This window comes from Ischnura elegans, chromosome 4, assembly GCF_921293095.1.
Source record: "Ischnura elegans chromosome 4, ioIscEleg1.1, whole genome shotgun sequence".
Lineage (NCBI taxonomy): Eukaryota > Metazoa > Arthropoda > Insecta > Odonata > Coenagrionidae > Ischnura > Ischnura elegans.
This window is the reverse complement of record NC_060249.1, coordinates 4,434,526-4,452,140: the sequence shown is the minus strand read 5'-3', so window position 1 is coordinate 4,452,140 and position 17,615 is coordinate 4,434,526. Positions and strand designations below refer to the sequence as shown.

Here is a 17,615-nt window from a genome sequence, read left to right as displayed (position 1 = left end):
ATGACTTTCGCTGCGAAAGTCTACGTTCCAGTCTATGTGGTATTTAAGTTCTTCTTAATTAATTCCATTAATGCATGAAATATTTTTGTATGATTCTGGGATTTAAAAAAAACAATCTAGTAATTCCAGGGTTGTAGAATTTCTCCTGGGTTGCAATCCTTTGTTGTAACAAATTAAGAGAATGCATGTTTAATCTATGAAGGGGAATTTTGGGAGATGTGTGTGGGTGGGTAATGCATGTACAATATTAACCCAATTAGTCCTAGATATGTATTTAACCTCCTGACAGTTGTGTGAATGAGTAATTGTGTTTATCTTATCTTCATTTCATTACCATTCGTGTGTCCCTTTGTGTGGCTGTGGCCTACTGCCATTCAGGGCAAATATTTACAATTTTATTTATATCAGCTGCCTATTGTTGTATAATTATTTTTTGCCATTTACTTTACCTTGTTTCATTTACTGTGATTGGCTTTTGAGTATTGGTGAAATTATTTACAATTTATTTTGCCTGTAACTGAAAAAAGTCATTTTTCAGACTATTCTTCATGGGATTAATTAGTATAATAATTACAGAAAACTACGAAATTAATTTTGGGTCATGTCATCTTACATGTTTGGACCTTATAAGCATGTTCAATGCCACACATATTATTCCGTAATATGCTTTGACTGTTAGGTTTTGTTGCTCTCAGAGTATTTTTTAGTTTCCTTCATTTATTGGAATTAAAATGTGCATAGCGTTGTCCAAATGTAGTGGAAGATCTTTATGCTGTGGAACTTTGAAGCATTACTGTATCATTTGTACTTCACATTTCAGCTCATCGTTCAGCTTCAGTGATGCCATCTTTGACCAATGAGCTTCAAGTTTTGTTTAGAGAAAGTCGTGTCAAGCATATTGGCCTTTTAATAACAATAAATTTTTTATGTTGTTTAATTCTTCTTACTTGGTGCACAAGTACTCAAAGTTTAGGTGAGTCATGATTTCTTTTGGTTCTAGTTGTAGCATGTTTTCCGAAATGATGTGAATATCTCTCTGATAAGTTGAAAAGGCACTGTATGACATTACTCAAGAACATTGACTTTTGAAATTATATTCATCGTGTAGTCATTCGGGTGGTGTGAAGTTTCAATTTTTATTGCTTTAGTGTCGGGAAGTTGTGATTCGTGAATACTGAGAGAACAAATTATTCAAATTGTACATTACCTCCTGATTGCAGTAAGTGTTTGAATGTTTAAAAAAATATGCTAATTTTGCCCCTTTTTTGTATTTTTTCAAAGGCTGTCATATTTTTAATTGTACTACGGTGAAAAAAGGTACAACTCTCAATGTTAACCCTTTCGCGCCGAATGCCACACCTGTGCGGCGAGGATTTTTTTCCATAAACAACGAATGCCACGCCTGTGCGGCACAGGTCGAAAAAAGTGACCGTGGCGGACACAATAGACCCACGGACGCGGTTGCCTTTCATGATCCGCCTTAGCGCGAGCCCAGTCCCATCTTCGGTCGCTCAGGTCGACCCTTTCTTATCCTCTCCAAGCGGTCAACTACTGTTATTTGCAGTGTGTTTTCCAAAAGTGTAGTTGTTGCTTACTTTTCATATCTATTCCTATAAATGAAATCATCTTTTTTTGCTGACCACATGGAAATTTCAAACAAAATTCTAACGTTAATATCAACGGAGTTATAGACCAAGTAGTAAATATACTAAATCCGTCTATATCAATGTTAGAACTTCGTTTAAAATGTCTGCACGCTCAGAAAAGAAACACAAAATTCATTTTGAATGTAAAAAATTAATGCGAACAACAAATATTTGAATATATTTTGTACTAATATTTTTGCCAGTTGACCGCGGACTCGTCCTAGGAAGGGGCTTTTAATCCCTCTAGGGTCTGGGACGCAGGCCGAGGAAAGGGATCGGCGCCCCACTGAGTTGGGTCCAAAAATGTTTAGGGAGGGAACCACTGCCTTCAGTCGACGCGAAAAAGCTTCGTACAGGGTAGTAAAGTAAACTTTCAAGAGACCGGAAGAAGGAAGAATTTCCCTCAACGAAGGTCCGATGCAAAAGGGTTAAATATGAAATTTTAATATTTTCTTATTGACATGATGTATTCTGACAGTGGAAAGCCATCAGAAACACAAAAAAATATTTTCTTCCACTTCTTAACCAAATCATTCTATCACAACTTAAGGATACAGATGTAATGGAAAACTTATTAAAATGTTTTTTTTGTCATATGGGAATGAGTGTTGAGTGTCTCATATTTAGCAATTCCAGAAACTTTTGAAAGGAAACTACCCACCTACAAGGATGTGTTGCAATGCTGTTATCTGGAGAACATAGAGTTAGCAAGAGAAATCAATATTTAAAAAGTTAGTTTTTGTCCTGTATGTGAACTATTGGCTCTAAAAGTCTGAAGCATTTTTGATGAGATGTCTATCCCAACAGTGTCTTTCTACAGAATTGTCCAACTCATCAATGAATTTTATGGGAAATCCAATATTCATGGCAGCAAGAAACTAGACCTCATTGAATGTAAATTAGTGAGCTTAAAAGGAAAGCAACGGACATTTTTAATATGTAATAATGTTTTATCCTTTATGTTTTTGTTTAATTAGGCTAAGTATGTATGTCAGCATTTTCTTGTTGAAGCGATTTTTTTAATTTGATTATTTTGGAAACAAAGGCATTTATTGATCTTGATTTCAGTGTGATTCTAATGTAGCCATCTATTGCTTGCGATCAATATACTTCAAGCGGACCTTCTGTTACTTGTTTTCTGGGTGAGCAAAGAAAGCATTCCATTGGATGACTCAGTAATTAAACCGGCTTCAGGTTATCAATTAGGTAACATGATATTGCTAGGTACAAATGAATTAGACTCAGTCTATGAAGTTGTAAAAAATTTTATTTTAAACTGGAAGGGGATATATGAATTCAAAATGAAGGTTGCAATGCCTTTGAAATGATTTTTAGGGAATTGTTTTGTTTACGTGATGAGATGGAGGACCGTGAGGGTGCAAGGGAGCCGCCTTAAGTGTGACATTGTGCCGGGGTCAATATTCGAAAAGTCATCTAGACCATATCCACATTTTATTGCTTGAGATAAATTTAAAAAAATATATACTTGGGTTTCGTTAAAAAATTTTCTTTCCATTTCTGGAGTTGCAGTCTGTAGGTTGAAAATCTATCCCTTACAATTTCTCAAATCCAATGAGATTCATTCAAATTAGTCCACGGATTGATCTAGGACCAGTTGATAATCCATCTGAATGTTGCAAAATCTTTGGGAAAGGTGACAAAATAAAATGTAGTACATAAACAGGAAGCCCGCTGAAGCGTACAGCTGTCAGTGACGTGTTGACAAGATGCCAAATCACTATTTATTATTCTGACCAACATGAGTGCTGTCTCAGTTAACAACATCCTTGTCAATGAGTGAAATTCCTGGCTCATTCAATGAAGAAATTGCTTCTGCTAGAAGTTATGAAGAGAATAGACTATGATGAACATGGTGATAATAATTAAAAGGGTAAAAACAATGGCTTCAGAACAGTTGGATTGGGTGTAGGTTGAACTCTCTCAAGTGCTGCCACCTCCCCAAGATGAGTTCTGGGTTGTTTACGTATTTCAAAGCTAGTTGTGCATCTGTATGTTTACTTTAGATTCCTCGCTTAGCACTTCAGTATTTTAAAATCTTCATTTGATTAGTTGAGTCTGTTTATGACATATGTATTTCAATTTAAAAATTACGAGAAATTTCCTAGAATCATAGTGGTAAAATGTAGGAAAATTTCTGAAAACACAATTGATGCTCTATTTGATAACTTTGTAAGATCAGAAGATATTATTTAATGTAGAAAGTATTTATGTAACTACACTAAATTAGCTGTACCTTTTTTTGCCATGGCATAACAAAAAAAGCCTTTGAAATAAAAATGGTTGAAATTCACAATTTTTGCTTCTTGCATTTGGAAGAGGTAAATTTATTTTCCACAGGGTCAGTACTTACAGGGTTCCCACTCAACCGTGAAAACCGTGAATTAGCCGTGAATTTCGTCTACCGTGAAAAATCATGGAAAAAGCCGTGAATTTCGTCCTAAAACCTTAAAAATCTCTCAATCTTGATAATAATACCTTACCAGAAATTTTCAACTTCGTTCGTAGCGAGCGCACTTCTATTCATTGTGGCGAGCATCGTCGCATGGGTCAGAAAAGCGTGGGAACGAATGTTGCCTGAAGAAAAAAAATCTTTTCCCAGCGCCGGCCTTTTCTCTCCCCCCTCCTGAAATATGACACCACTTCTCATCAGCTTCTTTACTTTCCTCGACTGGCTTGGTTTCCCCTCCCTCGGTCACTGCTTAGTCCCCCTTCCACCCAATCAGGCTTCCCACTGGCTGCAGCGACCACTTTCGAAACTAAATCTAGATGGCATTTGTGTCGAAAAATTTGAACGTTTATTAAACACCCTCAAACCTGTGATTGGAAGACCGCTAACCTTGACAACCTGCTATGCGCTGTGGACACTACCACACTACGCTCTCTGCGTTTGAACCGGGCGACAGCGAGCTTTCGGCGCGACGTAACTAATTCTCGCGCGTTTCGGCCTGAATACGAGAGAAGATATCCGCTTCTGGCAACACAGCATTACACGGTTTTTGCATGCGTCGACCTGGGACTTGCCAGTTTTACGTCGCAACGGGAAAGTTTGTGTGGAAATATTTGACGAGTGATAAAGTAAAGTGAAAGTGAAAATAACATGTTTCAGCAGGTATTTATTATGTCTTTATATATTTCAAACCAAGTGAATTATAATGTACCTATTTGCACCTATCTAAGACAAGGTTTTTTTCCTTCTAACTCCCGCAGTTCGTCTTACAATCGAATGCAAAATTCTCGACGTCAATCGGGTTGCATAATTTTCGTCGGAAATAATATGGATACCTGAGGTTACCACCTAATATATATATAGCTATACAACGAAAAATAAACGTCAAAAATACCTGAACAGTAATTTAGCTTATTTAATTTTCTGTTCAAGTGAAAAACAATTGCCATTTTAGGCAGCAGGTAAAGCGTGCGTGCCAATCAATCGCCGGGTGCACTTCTGCCGTGTCCGCTAGATCGCCTGCTTTACCCTGGGTTCGGCTCCATTCAAGTTAGAGCTAGATCAACTTACAAACTTTCTGTGTGATTGATTACAATTTACCTAAATTTTAACCAGAGGCGGATCCAGGATTTCTTTCTGGGGGGTGGGGAGCACAAGCAAAGCCGTATCCAGGGGGGGCACAAGGATACCTCATGATACAAAACGAGCGCAATGATAATGTGACCGTATTCAAAATCTTGCATATTTTTTAAGTGTCTGGGGGGTATGTGCCCCCGTGCCCCTCCCTAGATCCGCCTAGGATTGTAACGTTAAAGCCTCAATGCCGTCGCGATATAAACTGCTACAAAGCCGTTCCATTTTTCCCAGAGCAACAGTATGAAGGGAACATGATTTGCCTCTGATTAGAGAGATCGATTCAGTTTTGGTTTCAGAGTATTACGACAGCAGAGAAAAGAAGTCATTACACTGCCGCTTTCAAAAGAAAAGTTATACGGTGGAACCTCGATCTATCTTTCCCGGATTGATCGTTCGCCGTTTCTGGTCCCAAATAAAGTTCCTTATAGACAATGTAATTTTTTCCCGCATCTATCGTTCCCCGAAGAATCGTTTCTCGCATTGATCGTTTGAAGATCGCGGTTCCGACGCATAATTTTCCCGCATCCATCGTTAGACGAAAATGAGACGAAATAAATACAATGTGTCATTTATGGCTAATGACGAATAGCACATAGTTGGAATCTTCCCCAAGAGATGGAACTACCATTGGGAGAAGCTCAGTGCCGTGGGAAAGTAACATTAGCGCATTTCCCAAGATCCATTCAGCATTCGCCTCCCCTCTTCCGACGCTTTCATCTTCTACAAAATAAAAAAAAGGTCCCAGCTCGCGCAGGGATTGTATTACGAAGACCTTAGCTTCGAAAAAAATATCGAGTTACACGAGATCAATAGAAACGTATTTCGCGCTCCCCCCTCTTCTCATCTTTTTCAGCCTAACTCCTTCAATGTTCCCAGTTCCTGGAGGTCAACTGCTGCATGAGTCACATATTAGCCCAAAAGGTATCTAACAATGATATTCAGCAATTGCTATTATGCTTTTATTAAATTGAAATGTTAGTAATGTGCGCGTAATTAAAAAAAAACGAGACCAAACACGACGTATTTTAAGCAAGGAAATAGATGGAAAAATACGATGGTGATTTTTGGCGAAACGCGATATCCTCGTAGCTGAGCTTCTCGGCAGTTAATTCGGAATTTTGTTCCGAAAATATGATATCAGGTTGTTATCAGTAATCAATTTACGAGCTATACTATAAGTCTCACTTGTCAGAGTTACTGACGAAGGGATATCTTCTCAGGATTTTTGTTTCTCCCTACTAACAATTCGAATTCATCTGCTCATCTGGCGCTACGATAGTTAGAAAAGAATGGGTATCTTAAGGGTAAAAAATTTCATGGCGGAGTCATATGGTCACGCTTCGACCTCTGCAGTATGCTCTGCGTACCCCCGTACGCGATAGCATCAGTTCCGAACTTCACCTCCTACGAGTGGTTCCCTACTTTCCAGGGTGGCTGGACTTCGAACCACCGAGTGTTTTCCATGTGGGTTTAATAAAGTCAGGTTTCATTTTCACTAGTTTAATTCGTCTTCGGACCATGGCCCCTCCGAAGAAACTATTGAGAACTTTAAGAGATGGACTGAAAATAATTGAACATGAAGAAAAGAATCCGGGCTAGATGCGCGTGAATATTGCAGAGTGCCTTGGGTTGTCCGCTAGCACATGACGGTAGGGGTGGGGGTAGAGTGAGCTACCTGGAGAAAACAAGTAGAGATATGAAGGCGAAGATCCAGGTCGGCGTGCCACTGACGATTAACGCAACATTGTTCACGCTTTACACACTACCTCAGTTATATTAAAAATATATTCATTAGACAGGAACAATTCAAGTAATACACTATTTTTGGCCTTCGTCATCCATCTCACCGCCAGTCACTGCGACGGCGAATGCGGTTGTTTTAGGCACAACATGCACATTGCTCTCGTGAATACGTGTACTGGAAATGGTGTTTGATGGATAAGAATTTTTACATCAGACTGAAATCCATAATAGCAGTGTAAATGCCGAGTGGAGAGCAAAGATTTTTTTAGTGAGGTGGCGTTTTCCTCAAGAATTTTGAAAGAGATATGGGTCAAATCAACAATATGACCTATGTGTCTTGATAAAGTACTACTATTCCTGTTATTATCTAAAATATTGTTTGAAACCTTTAATGAACATCTTAATTACTCGCCAAAACCCTGCGTTTCCTGGGACATAGGCAATCTAGCAAAAAATAAAGCATTGATCGTTTTTTCCGCATTCATTTTATAATCATATCGTTATTAGGAAAAATATTTTTCTCCTAGTGGAGTTCCAAAAAAGGATGGTAGACTTAGAATCGTGTTCGTCTTAGATTTGTGCTAATACGTTGTATGAAATTGTTTTTCGATTTATTGTGTTCTATAAACAATTTTCATAAAATATTTCCCGTTAAATAGGAGAGAATCAATTTATTATATTCTGTAAACAATTTAAATAAAATATTTTCCGTTAAATAAGAAAGATTGGGGTGGGGGAAATTCGGTTACTGTGCAGTAATAACAACGTGCGCAAAAAACTATCTCGGCGAGGAATTAAAAAAGGACCTCGGGTGTCAGGACAGAAGAAGGTCCGAAGGGTATTCGGCGTCCAGGCAAGAGCGCGGTTGGGCTGGTCCTTTAGTCGGCCCTGAATTTTGCAAACGATAGATCACGTCATAACAGATATCACTTTTCATTGCGGCGTTAACATTCACGGCGTTTGCCGCGTACGTTAATTTTCTGTTCATATACGGCCAGTGATTTTCTTAATGTTGGCTTATTAATGGACCGTGAATTTAGCGAAATTGTGACCGTGAAAACCCGAAAAAAACCGTGAAAACGTGAAAAATAACCGTGAAAACCTGGAAAAAGCCGTGAATTTCATTATTCAGGTAGAGTGGGAACCCTGACTTATTCATGTAAAACAACTATCCCTACTCAAGCAACTTTGAAATAAAAACATATTTTATTTGCACCACGCTAGTAGTCATCCTCATATTTTAAATTCATTCCGTCAAATTTTTTTTCGTCTCTTATTGTGATGGTTGACTGGTCTTTTGGATGAATGGACCAGTGAATCTGTGAGTTTGATTGTGTTTTATATGTGCCTGTATATCAGCTATGATTAAGGTTGCTTTTTGATCAACCTTCTCATCAAATTGACGTCAGTGTTATTTTCTGTTTCAGCTTTGAGAGCTTATACATACACTGTGTGGTTTAATATTTTAAGGTGAGATATAATGCTGAAATTAAATGACTGCTGTGCTTTGCCATAAGTTGTATTCCCAGTTAAGGTGCTACATAAATTCTTTCTTTCCAGCTTGTTGACATGTTTGTTATCTATTTGGGTTGAGAAACAGAAGCCAACATCCATATTTACATTTGGATATGAAAGGTTTGAAGTTGTTGCTATATTCTCATGCACTGTCCTAGCACAGCTTGCCTCTTTATTTATCACGAAAGAGGGCCTGGAGAGACTCCTCGATCAACCAGAAATTCACACGTGAGTCCATATTGTACAAGGTACATGTTTTTACTGTGAACCTGGCCTTGGTTTACCATTACATATGTATCGCCCCTCAGTGCATATCAAGTGCAAAAATTCCATGGGGGAAAATATCTTTTGCCTTGATTGACTGGGATTTGATCCCAGATATCCTGAATTCATGCTTGTTGTTCTACCACTTGAGCTACCAATGACTGAAGGAATTATATGAAATAAGGCTCTTTTTTTTTTGCAAAAATGTGAAAACTCTGAAATGCACATATTTTGCAGAAATGTTTTTTTAGCATTATAATCTTGGGGTACTTCTTTAGTTTGAGGTGTAGTTTGGAATGTTCACCTTTGCTGAAATTTTCATCGAAGCAACCCCAAGGGTCAAAATTTTGTTGATATGAGGTGGGCATTGGTGGTGGAAAGATGTATGTACATATGTCCCTGTTATGTTTCCATATTTGATGGGATTCACTGCAAATTAGCCATAAACAATTAAACTCTCCGATCTCGTTGTATCTGTAATTTCCCTCTATTTTGACACCCATTTATCATGTGTTTGTGTGAGGCTCTGTTGTCTTACCACGAGCCCACAGTCCTCGAAGGGAAGGGGATCGGAAAACTGAATGGTGTTTGCCTTCTTGCCAACCAAGAGAAAAATCCTTCTCTCAGGAAGGAGGCCAGTGGGAGATGGTGCCAACTCATTCATTTTTGCTGGGGAAGTGATCCCTTGAGAAGATAGCCACCACAAGGACAGGGCAACTGAGACTCAGCGGTATTGCCGTGAGGAAAAAGGCACTTTGAAAGAGAGCTACCGAGAGGTAGTTGGTGTGTGTGAGTTTACGTGTCTTTTCCGCTTTACGGCAAGTTTGGTTATGGCTGCTTTGGAGTGAAACCCTTTGTTCAACATTTCAGTGGTAAGATCTCCTTTCTCACCTGATTATGATTTGTGCGTTGTAGGGGTCGTCTGCTCATGGGCACGGGCATTGCCCTGTTGAGTCACCTGCTGGTCATCTATGGCAGCTCCAATTCTGCTCTTGACCATATCATCGCCACGGCCTCATCCAGTTGGCTGCAGGACCAGTTCACGGATATTAGCCAAAGGTGACTCAGAAATATAACTTTGCCAGCCTCGGTGTCACCGTGGTGATGTCTTTTAACCGAAGGGGTTAGGATATATTCCCATCTGGGTGGAATTTCCACTCTCCCGGGTATGGATGTACAGGGTGTTTAGTTTTAGCAAAGAAAATAAACTCATTTAATTGAATTTATGTAAAGTATCCTTTCAAAACTCTTGTAGTCTCCTTCAGCATCAATTTACTTTAGCTGGTGAGTTTTTCACGCTTCGTATGCTCTGTGGAATTGAATTACCGAAATATCCTTCAGAGTGGAAGTTGCATTGACAGCATCCAGGCTGCGTGGCTACCAAGAAAGTGGTGTTGTAACAATTCCCCAGCCTCTCGATTTTGCCCCAGCAGACTTTTCTCCTCCCCAAAGTGAAAACTGCCCCATAGGACACTGCCATGGGAGGGGTGACAGCAGCTTGCAAGCATGCTCTGAGGTATATTTTTGGTGTTCCCTTGTCGGGAGCATACAAAGGGTGGAAAACTCTCCTGTAGAAGTGTGTTGATGCTGAAGGAATATTTGGAAACTGCTGGCGAATTCTGTGTTGTTCATTAATGAATCGTTCATTGGATGAGCAAAATGAGTTGAACCATGATTGTCCTGTGAAATCATTAATAATGAATGATGAATCGGGTCAATCCATGACTCTGATAATTCCAAACCCATTTGATCTGTAAAGTTGAGTGATGTAGTGCTAGAGGAATCAGATGATATTCTGGTTATTGGTTTCCTAACAAGGGGTCGAGAAGAAGATTACAGTATCATAAGTTGTTCCTTACGAACGATTAATTAGACTTGTTATATTTAAGGTTTTCAGTGTTGATTTGGATTTTGGAGAAATTACAAAGGGGACTGGAGGATTTTGAAAGGTGGATTGGACGTTGGCAGTGCAGTTTGATTACCAATAGGAATTGTCTTGAACTGATTTTGACTTAGTTTGGTTTACATTCCACTTTGATTGAAATAATATATCCTAATTTCCATGAACGTTCACCTGTGTCAAAATCTTTACGTAGTTATCAATAATTTTTTCTGTAAAATGAGAACTATTTGGACTCAAATTATTAACCAACCAATACCACATGTATTGGTGGAGCAAAATGTTGGTCACTACTGAAAAAATTTTCAAGAGGAGTCATGAAAAGCTTACTCTGGACCACTAGCATCAAACACCTCATTATTCAAGCTAAGCATGTGCAACTCCAAACAACCAGCTCAAATTAATGGCAAATCAAAAAGACCATCACAGCTATAGTTTCAAGCAAGCAATCATCAATATCAAGCCATGCAAGCAAAATTTTTCTGGAGCAATGTCCACAAGGAATTACAAATTTGACTCTATCACCAAGCTGACTTAAATTATTTTAATTTATAATAAAGGAAACCCGCAGCTGAGCTTTAAGCCTTCGAGTGCATCCACCTACAGGGCTACAGATGGTGGGTCAACCTCTAGATATTGAGGTTAGCTGCGATGTGAGTGAGTTTACTTGTCGAATAAGTAGTCGTGGACAAAAAGAGTCAGCATTCCGAGGTGGTAGGGGTCTGTCCCTGGGCCATCTAAATAATACAATAAGCCTGTGAAGGTGCCGTGACTTGGCAGTGGGAGGCCTCCAACCATTATCCCTCTATTCTCCCAGGGGAGAGAGAATCAGCTCTTCTTCATGGATGAGTGAAGGTGGAGACCACGGTGGCTGGTGCAGCGACACTCATTTCACTGCAGGCGTGGTAACATTTACTTTAATGGCTGTAGTACTGCAATGTGCAAGGCAAGGGGAAACCACCACAAAATTACCCCGAGTAGTAGCAGATACTCCAACGTAAATAATCAAACATGATGAACTTCTCTCGAGTTTCCAGAGGTGAATTAGTCCCCCATTCGGATCTCCAGTTGGGGACTACCCAAGAGGGTGCATCGGTCAATTGTGATAAAGCTATGAGGATAGGAGCATGGAACGTGAGCTCGCTTAGGACGTGAGGTAAGCTAGTAAACATTAAGGTGGAAATTCAAAGATTGAATCTCGACGTGCTTGGAAGCATCGAAATGAAGTGGCCTGAGGAGGAGACTTTTGGAGTGGGAGTTACAGGATTATACTCACAGTATCTTTAAAAGGCAATGCTGGGGTTGGGATAATGCTTGGAAAGAGTGCATGGAAGTGTGTGAAAAGCCTATTACAGTTCTGTGAAATGATAGTTGTAGTAAATTTAGAGACTAAACCAGTAGATACTGAAGTTGTACAAGTTTACATGCCTACTTTAGATTGCAAGGATGGTGAAGTTGAAGACATCTACGATGATATTATGGAAGTAATCAAACAGGTTTTGGGTGAAGAGAACCTTAGATAAAGGACTGCAAAACGTACCCTGGGGCAGGTGTCAATAGTGATGATGGTCTAGTGATGATGAAATGCCATCTGAAATTCAAGAAATCAATGAAAAAACTCGTGGCAATTGAAGAAACTTCAGGAGACAAAAAGTGGACACACATTTAATGAAGTAGTAGATTGGATCAGACTGAGAAATCAGTGGAGAATAGCTGGAAAAACATCAAAAGTGGGCCTCAGGAGGCCACTTGAGGTCTAGGGAGGATAAAATTGGTCAAGAAAAAGTCATGGATCACAGATGAAGTCCTAGACCTCATTGAAGAACGGAGAAAATATAAGAATGCAAAAGTGAGGAAGGACAGGCTTGCTGCAAGGGAATAAGGAATGAGATTTGTGGCAAAGTGAGGAGAGGTGGAGAAAGGTGGGAGGAACACACTTGCGAGAATGTGCAAAATAACCTCGTACAAGGTACAGAGGCAAGGTACGTTGACAGCAGAAAAGAAGTCAAGAGTGGAAGCATTCGAAATGTGGTGCTACCAAAGTATGATGAAGATCAAATGGATCGACCGTGTGTGTAACGAGGAATTGCTAAGAAGAGTGGGAGAAGAGAGAATCCTCCTAAAAACCTTAATGAGAAGACAGAAGAACTTAGTTGGTCACATTATGAGACATGATGGCCTGATGAAGATAATCGTAGAAATACATGTGGAAGGGAAGAATAGTAAGGGACGGCCCCAAATGAGGCACATAGGACAAAGGGTTATAAAGGATGTAAAAGAGAAAAAAAATCACTGTGAAAAGGCTAGCGGATGGGAAGGAGGAATGGGGAGCTGTTGTCAAACCAATCTAGTTGATAGTTGATTAATGATGATGACTAAAGTGTCCCACCCAGTGTCGATTTGGCTGTATGGTGCGAACGTTTCAATGGCTGAGTCTGCTATTGTCTTCAGGGGTAAAATATGAAGCCAAGTTTTTATTGGTACATATTTACGTGTACTTGCCATTCAAGTGGACTCTGATTGGTTGTTTCTTGATCGTGATTGGTGTCGTTTTTGTGTGCTTTTCCTTGTACTGCGTTATTGGAAGCCTTTGTCCCTGTTGATAGTATTTTCTTCTCAGCTAATTTGTGTCCCTTCTTTGACGAGATGATGTTTTTGTCTCCTTGCAGTCTGTGCTCCATCATTCCAGCCCTGAGTGGTGTTCTGCTTCCTCGAGTCAACCCCATGTTGTTGATTGCATTTGCCGGAGCAGGAGCGCTCTTCCTCACCAATTTTTTGGTGGAAATGAAGTAAGCATTTATTTTGCTCACTCTTACCCCTATTAATCATATTACTGAGCATTTTCATACTGCCTCTTGTGTAACACCAACTGAAACCAATGTTTTAAACTTTGACCTATAAGCTTTCAGAAAATTGCTTTTTTAGTATAAATTCATTTATCTCATTAACCCTAAGAGTGCAGGAACGTATTTATACATTTTGCACGCTGACTGTGGCATTTACCCAGAAATTTTAATTGCTACTGGTATATCTTGCGCGTGGGCACTTTCCCTGACCATTAGGATGTCTAGGGGGATCACTAAACTGTAAACCAGAGCAGCCCTCATGGCAGGGGGTGCCTCTTCTGCTCAAGGGGTCTATTCTGCACTGGCGGCTGGCTGCTGAAATTGTGAACTCCTACAGCCCTAGGCTTTAACCCTGTGTTAATAAGAAATTTATGACCTCTGGCTGCTGAAATTGTGAACTCCTACAGCCCTAGGCTTTAACCCTGTGTTAATAAGAAATTTATGACCTCTGGCAAACAGCTTGCCAACTTATGGAGGTTTAACAATATATTTTATGTAGAGATGGGTCGAATAGCAGATTTCTCGAACTCGAATATCGAATTCGAATATTAAATCATTGCTCGAATTATCGAATACCTCGAATACTAAACGATGAATGCTGGAATGTTTGACTCGGTTGCATATGCAGCAGGCAACACAAGATTTTGGGCAGTAATTTTGATTTCTTTTGAAGGATTAGAACAGGAATTTAGATGATTAATGGAATATTTTAATTTTATGGAAACAATTGGGCATATAATTAATTCAACTATCATCGCTTTACCCCCACTACTGCTGCCAAGTGCTAGCTGACAATTTGAGGCATTTACAAAATACAAGCTCTTCTCCACCGGATTTTCTTCAATTATTTTCAGTCCATCTTTGGGAGTTCTCATGAGATAAGAAGATGAATTGGAATTGCTATCAGGGAGATAACAAATATCCTGAGAAAATATCCCTAAGTCTGGGACTGTAACAATAAAGATTTATAGCACCACTCATAAATTGTAACTTGATATATGTTTTCGGAAAAAAATACCGCAGGAGAAGCTCTGCTGCTCATATCGAGTTTCGCCAGAATGCTAAGTCTCCGTCCAATTTTGACATTTATTTCTTTGCGTAAAATGCTTAAATAAACTCAGAAATGCATCACGTTTGGTCTTGTTCTTTTTTAAATTACGCGCACATTACTAATATTTCAATCCAACAAAGGTGTAATATCAATTGCCGAAAGTCATTGTTAGACACCTTTTGGGCTAATAGGTGATTCATGCAGCAGTTGACCTCCAGAAACTGGAAACTTAGAAGCAGGTAGACTGAAAAAGGTCAGTGGGTGAGAAAAAGGGGGGGCCAAACACATTTATTTTGTTCTCCTGTAACTTGATTTTTTTTTCGAAGCTAAGGTCTTCGTAATATGATCCCTGCGCGAGCTGGGACCTTTTTTTTATTTCGGAGAAGAGGAAAGCCTCAGAGTGGGTGGGGGGGCCTAGTGCTAAATGGAGGGGGATAGCGGATCTTGGGAAATGCGCTAATGTAACTATCCCACGGTACTCATTCGGCAGTTGACCTCCAGAAATGGGGAACTTCGAAGCAGGTAGGCAGAAAAAGGTCAGTGGGTTAGAAAAGTGGGCGTGAGACACGTCTTTATTGTTCTCGTGTAACTTGATATTTTTTTCGAAGCTAAGGTCTTCGTAATACGATCCCTGCGTGAGCAAGGACCTTTTTGTTTGATTTTGGAGAAGAGGAAAGCGTCAGAGTGGGTGAGGCGAGTGCTGAATGGAGGGGGATAGCGGATCGTGGGAAATGCCCTAAGGTTGCTATCCCACGGCACTGAGGTTCTCCTGGTGGGGAAAGCGGGGATTTTTGGATTTTTTCACCCGAATCAATATAGGTTCCCCACGTCGAACTATTTTCACCACTCTGACCCATGCATTGTATGTAGTTCGTCAACTTGCCTAAAACGGCGCTGCAAGCACTAAAAGACTAGAGTTCTCTACATTTTTCTGAGTCAACTACCAACGACGTGCGTGCGACAGTGTACGACGCAAAATTGAAAGTATTCGAGGTATTCGAGGCGGTACTTTTCGCATAACTATTCGAGACCTTGAATATCGAATACTTTCTAGTATTCGAGGTGTTGGAGTATTCGCGGATACTATTCGCACATCTCTAATTTTATGTATTGTTGTATTTAAAGTGGCAGACAAACTCACTCATATTTCAGGGCTTCTTACCAAGGTATGAGGAGTAGGTTTCTTCTTATAATTCTCATTCATCTGATAATGCTACATAGTTCTGTCACATTGTATCAGTCATGAAATTAGGGGTGTAGTTAATTGTTTTCATTAAATTTATCAACAAATATTTCCAAATATGTTTCCAATTATGTACATACTGGCATATAATCAATACTGTGCTCGACAGTACCACCAGTTTTGATGGCTTCTTGTTAAAATTTGGTTTATACATACACACGAAAATGTTAATTTTTAAGGAAATCAATCGAAAACAGCCATGTGTGAATGTTTATAAGACAAAATTGTAATGTGGTTTTTACAAACTAGGTACCCAAGTAGCATCTGAAAGTTTCATTTCTGTACCTTGCTTACTGTTGTATGTAAATGCAAAAATGTTTGATTGATAGATTGAATGAATGATTGGCATTATATGTCCATTGAACAGAATTTTCCGTGTGACTTCGAGCGCACAAAAACTCATACCTTGTAAAGCATTAGTTTCTGGGCCAAAATATTTTGGATGTCTCATAGGTTAAGGTTGTGACTAGATTCTCGGAAAGAGTTATGAAAATGTGAGATGGTGAGCATTGGTAGCGTTGATGTGTCTAATTCTCTTCCACTCTCACAGAAATTACCACCTGATGGACTCATTGGCAGCAATGGCCATTGCGTCCATGACCTGTGCCACCCTCTTCCCCATGAGTGTCTACAGCGGCAAAGTCTTGCTGCAGGTATGTGCTATGCAAGCCCCTTGCAGAGATAAATGCTTTGAAGAATTGGAGATATAGGTGTTCCTCAATAGAGAATTGTTACATTCATACAACAGCTTAAGAACAAATAAACATAAAGAAAAATTCAAAAATATGGAAAGGGATAGTAGAACATGATATATAAAATTAATCTTTGTTGTATTCCACAAAGATTTATTAAAGCACTCGACCAGTTTCAACCTTTCCAGGTAATAATAAAGAGGTGAAATTGATGTGCAGACAGGGCATACGTATGAGGGATCTCACCACTGTACTGCATATCATACAAGATATTACAATGCAATGGCCACCTGAAATATTATTATTTATTGAAGAGAGAGAATATTGGTCCCGCATCAACAGTACAATGAGCAAATTTCATTTCCAATCATTACAGAACAACTATCATACTTATTAACAATGATGGCCTCTCAGATATCACAAATTTGCACATCCTATAGGTATTTGATACCATAATGGTTCTCAACGCAAATAACTTGGAGAGTTGGAATGTTACAAGCTATTTCAAATCCATATTAACTTTTTTACTCTCTTGCAGACCACACCCTTGCACGTTATTGGCCAATTGGATAAGTGTCTCCGAGAAACACTCACCGTGGATGGTGTCTTGGAGTTTAGAAACGAACACTTTTGGACTCTATCATTTGGAAAGCTGGTGAGTATAAGTGTGCATGTAAGTCCATGTTGTTTAGTTCTTTTGCATGGTTATTGAAGGAAATGACTGTAGTCTAGCCAGCCAAGCTCCTTTACTGAGTTGCCTGCAAGTGCACTTAGGTGCAAAATTCTTGCAGAGGGAATATCATTTGCCTTGACTGGGATTTGAACCCATATCTCCCAAATTCACACTATTTGAACTAATTGAAGGCATCTTCGTCCCTTGCAGAGTTCTTTTCTTTTGCTTTGGGGGACAGGCTGGTTTATGCTGCGACACCTACAGTGTCCCACAGTGCTTTAAGATTTTTTCTCCATATAATTTTAGCTGACGTAAGTAAGGTGCTTCAAAAATAATCGCATGCAAGGTATTCAAAGAGAGGTAGCATGAGACTTAAAGAGTAATGCTCATAACAGTTCATAATTTAAAAAGTTCCTAATAGGAATTGTTGTAAGTTAT

The 17,615-nt window shown here is 39.4% G+C and overlaps 1 protein-coding gene across 1 annotated transcript in view; it reads left to right on the top strand.

Moving 5' to 3' along the window:
• Positions 1-17,615, top strand: part of LOC124157003 (zinc transporter 6-like) — a 33,036-nt gene that overhangs the window by 2,604 nt on the left and 12,817 nt on the right. Inside the window, exons 2-8 of the mRNA XM_046531455.1 lie at positions 821-973; positions 8,421-8,463; positions 8,554-8,736; positions 9,688-9,831; positions 13,342-13,461; positions 16,363-16,465; positions 17,043-17,159. Of these exons, the coding sequence (XP_046387411.1) occupies positions 841-973; positions 8,421-8,463; positions 8,554-8,736; positions 9,688-9,831; positions 13,342-13,461; positions 16,363-16,465; positions 17,043-17,159 (843 nt within the window). The 5' untranslated portion in view covers positions 821-840. The remainder of the gene's footprint in view (positions 1-820; positions 974-8,420; positions 8,464-8,553; positions 8,737-9,687; positions 9,832-13,341; positions 13,462-16,362; positions 16,466-17,042; positions 17,160-17,615) is intronic.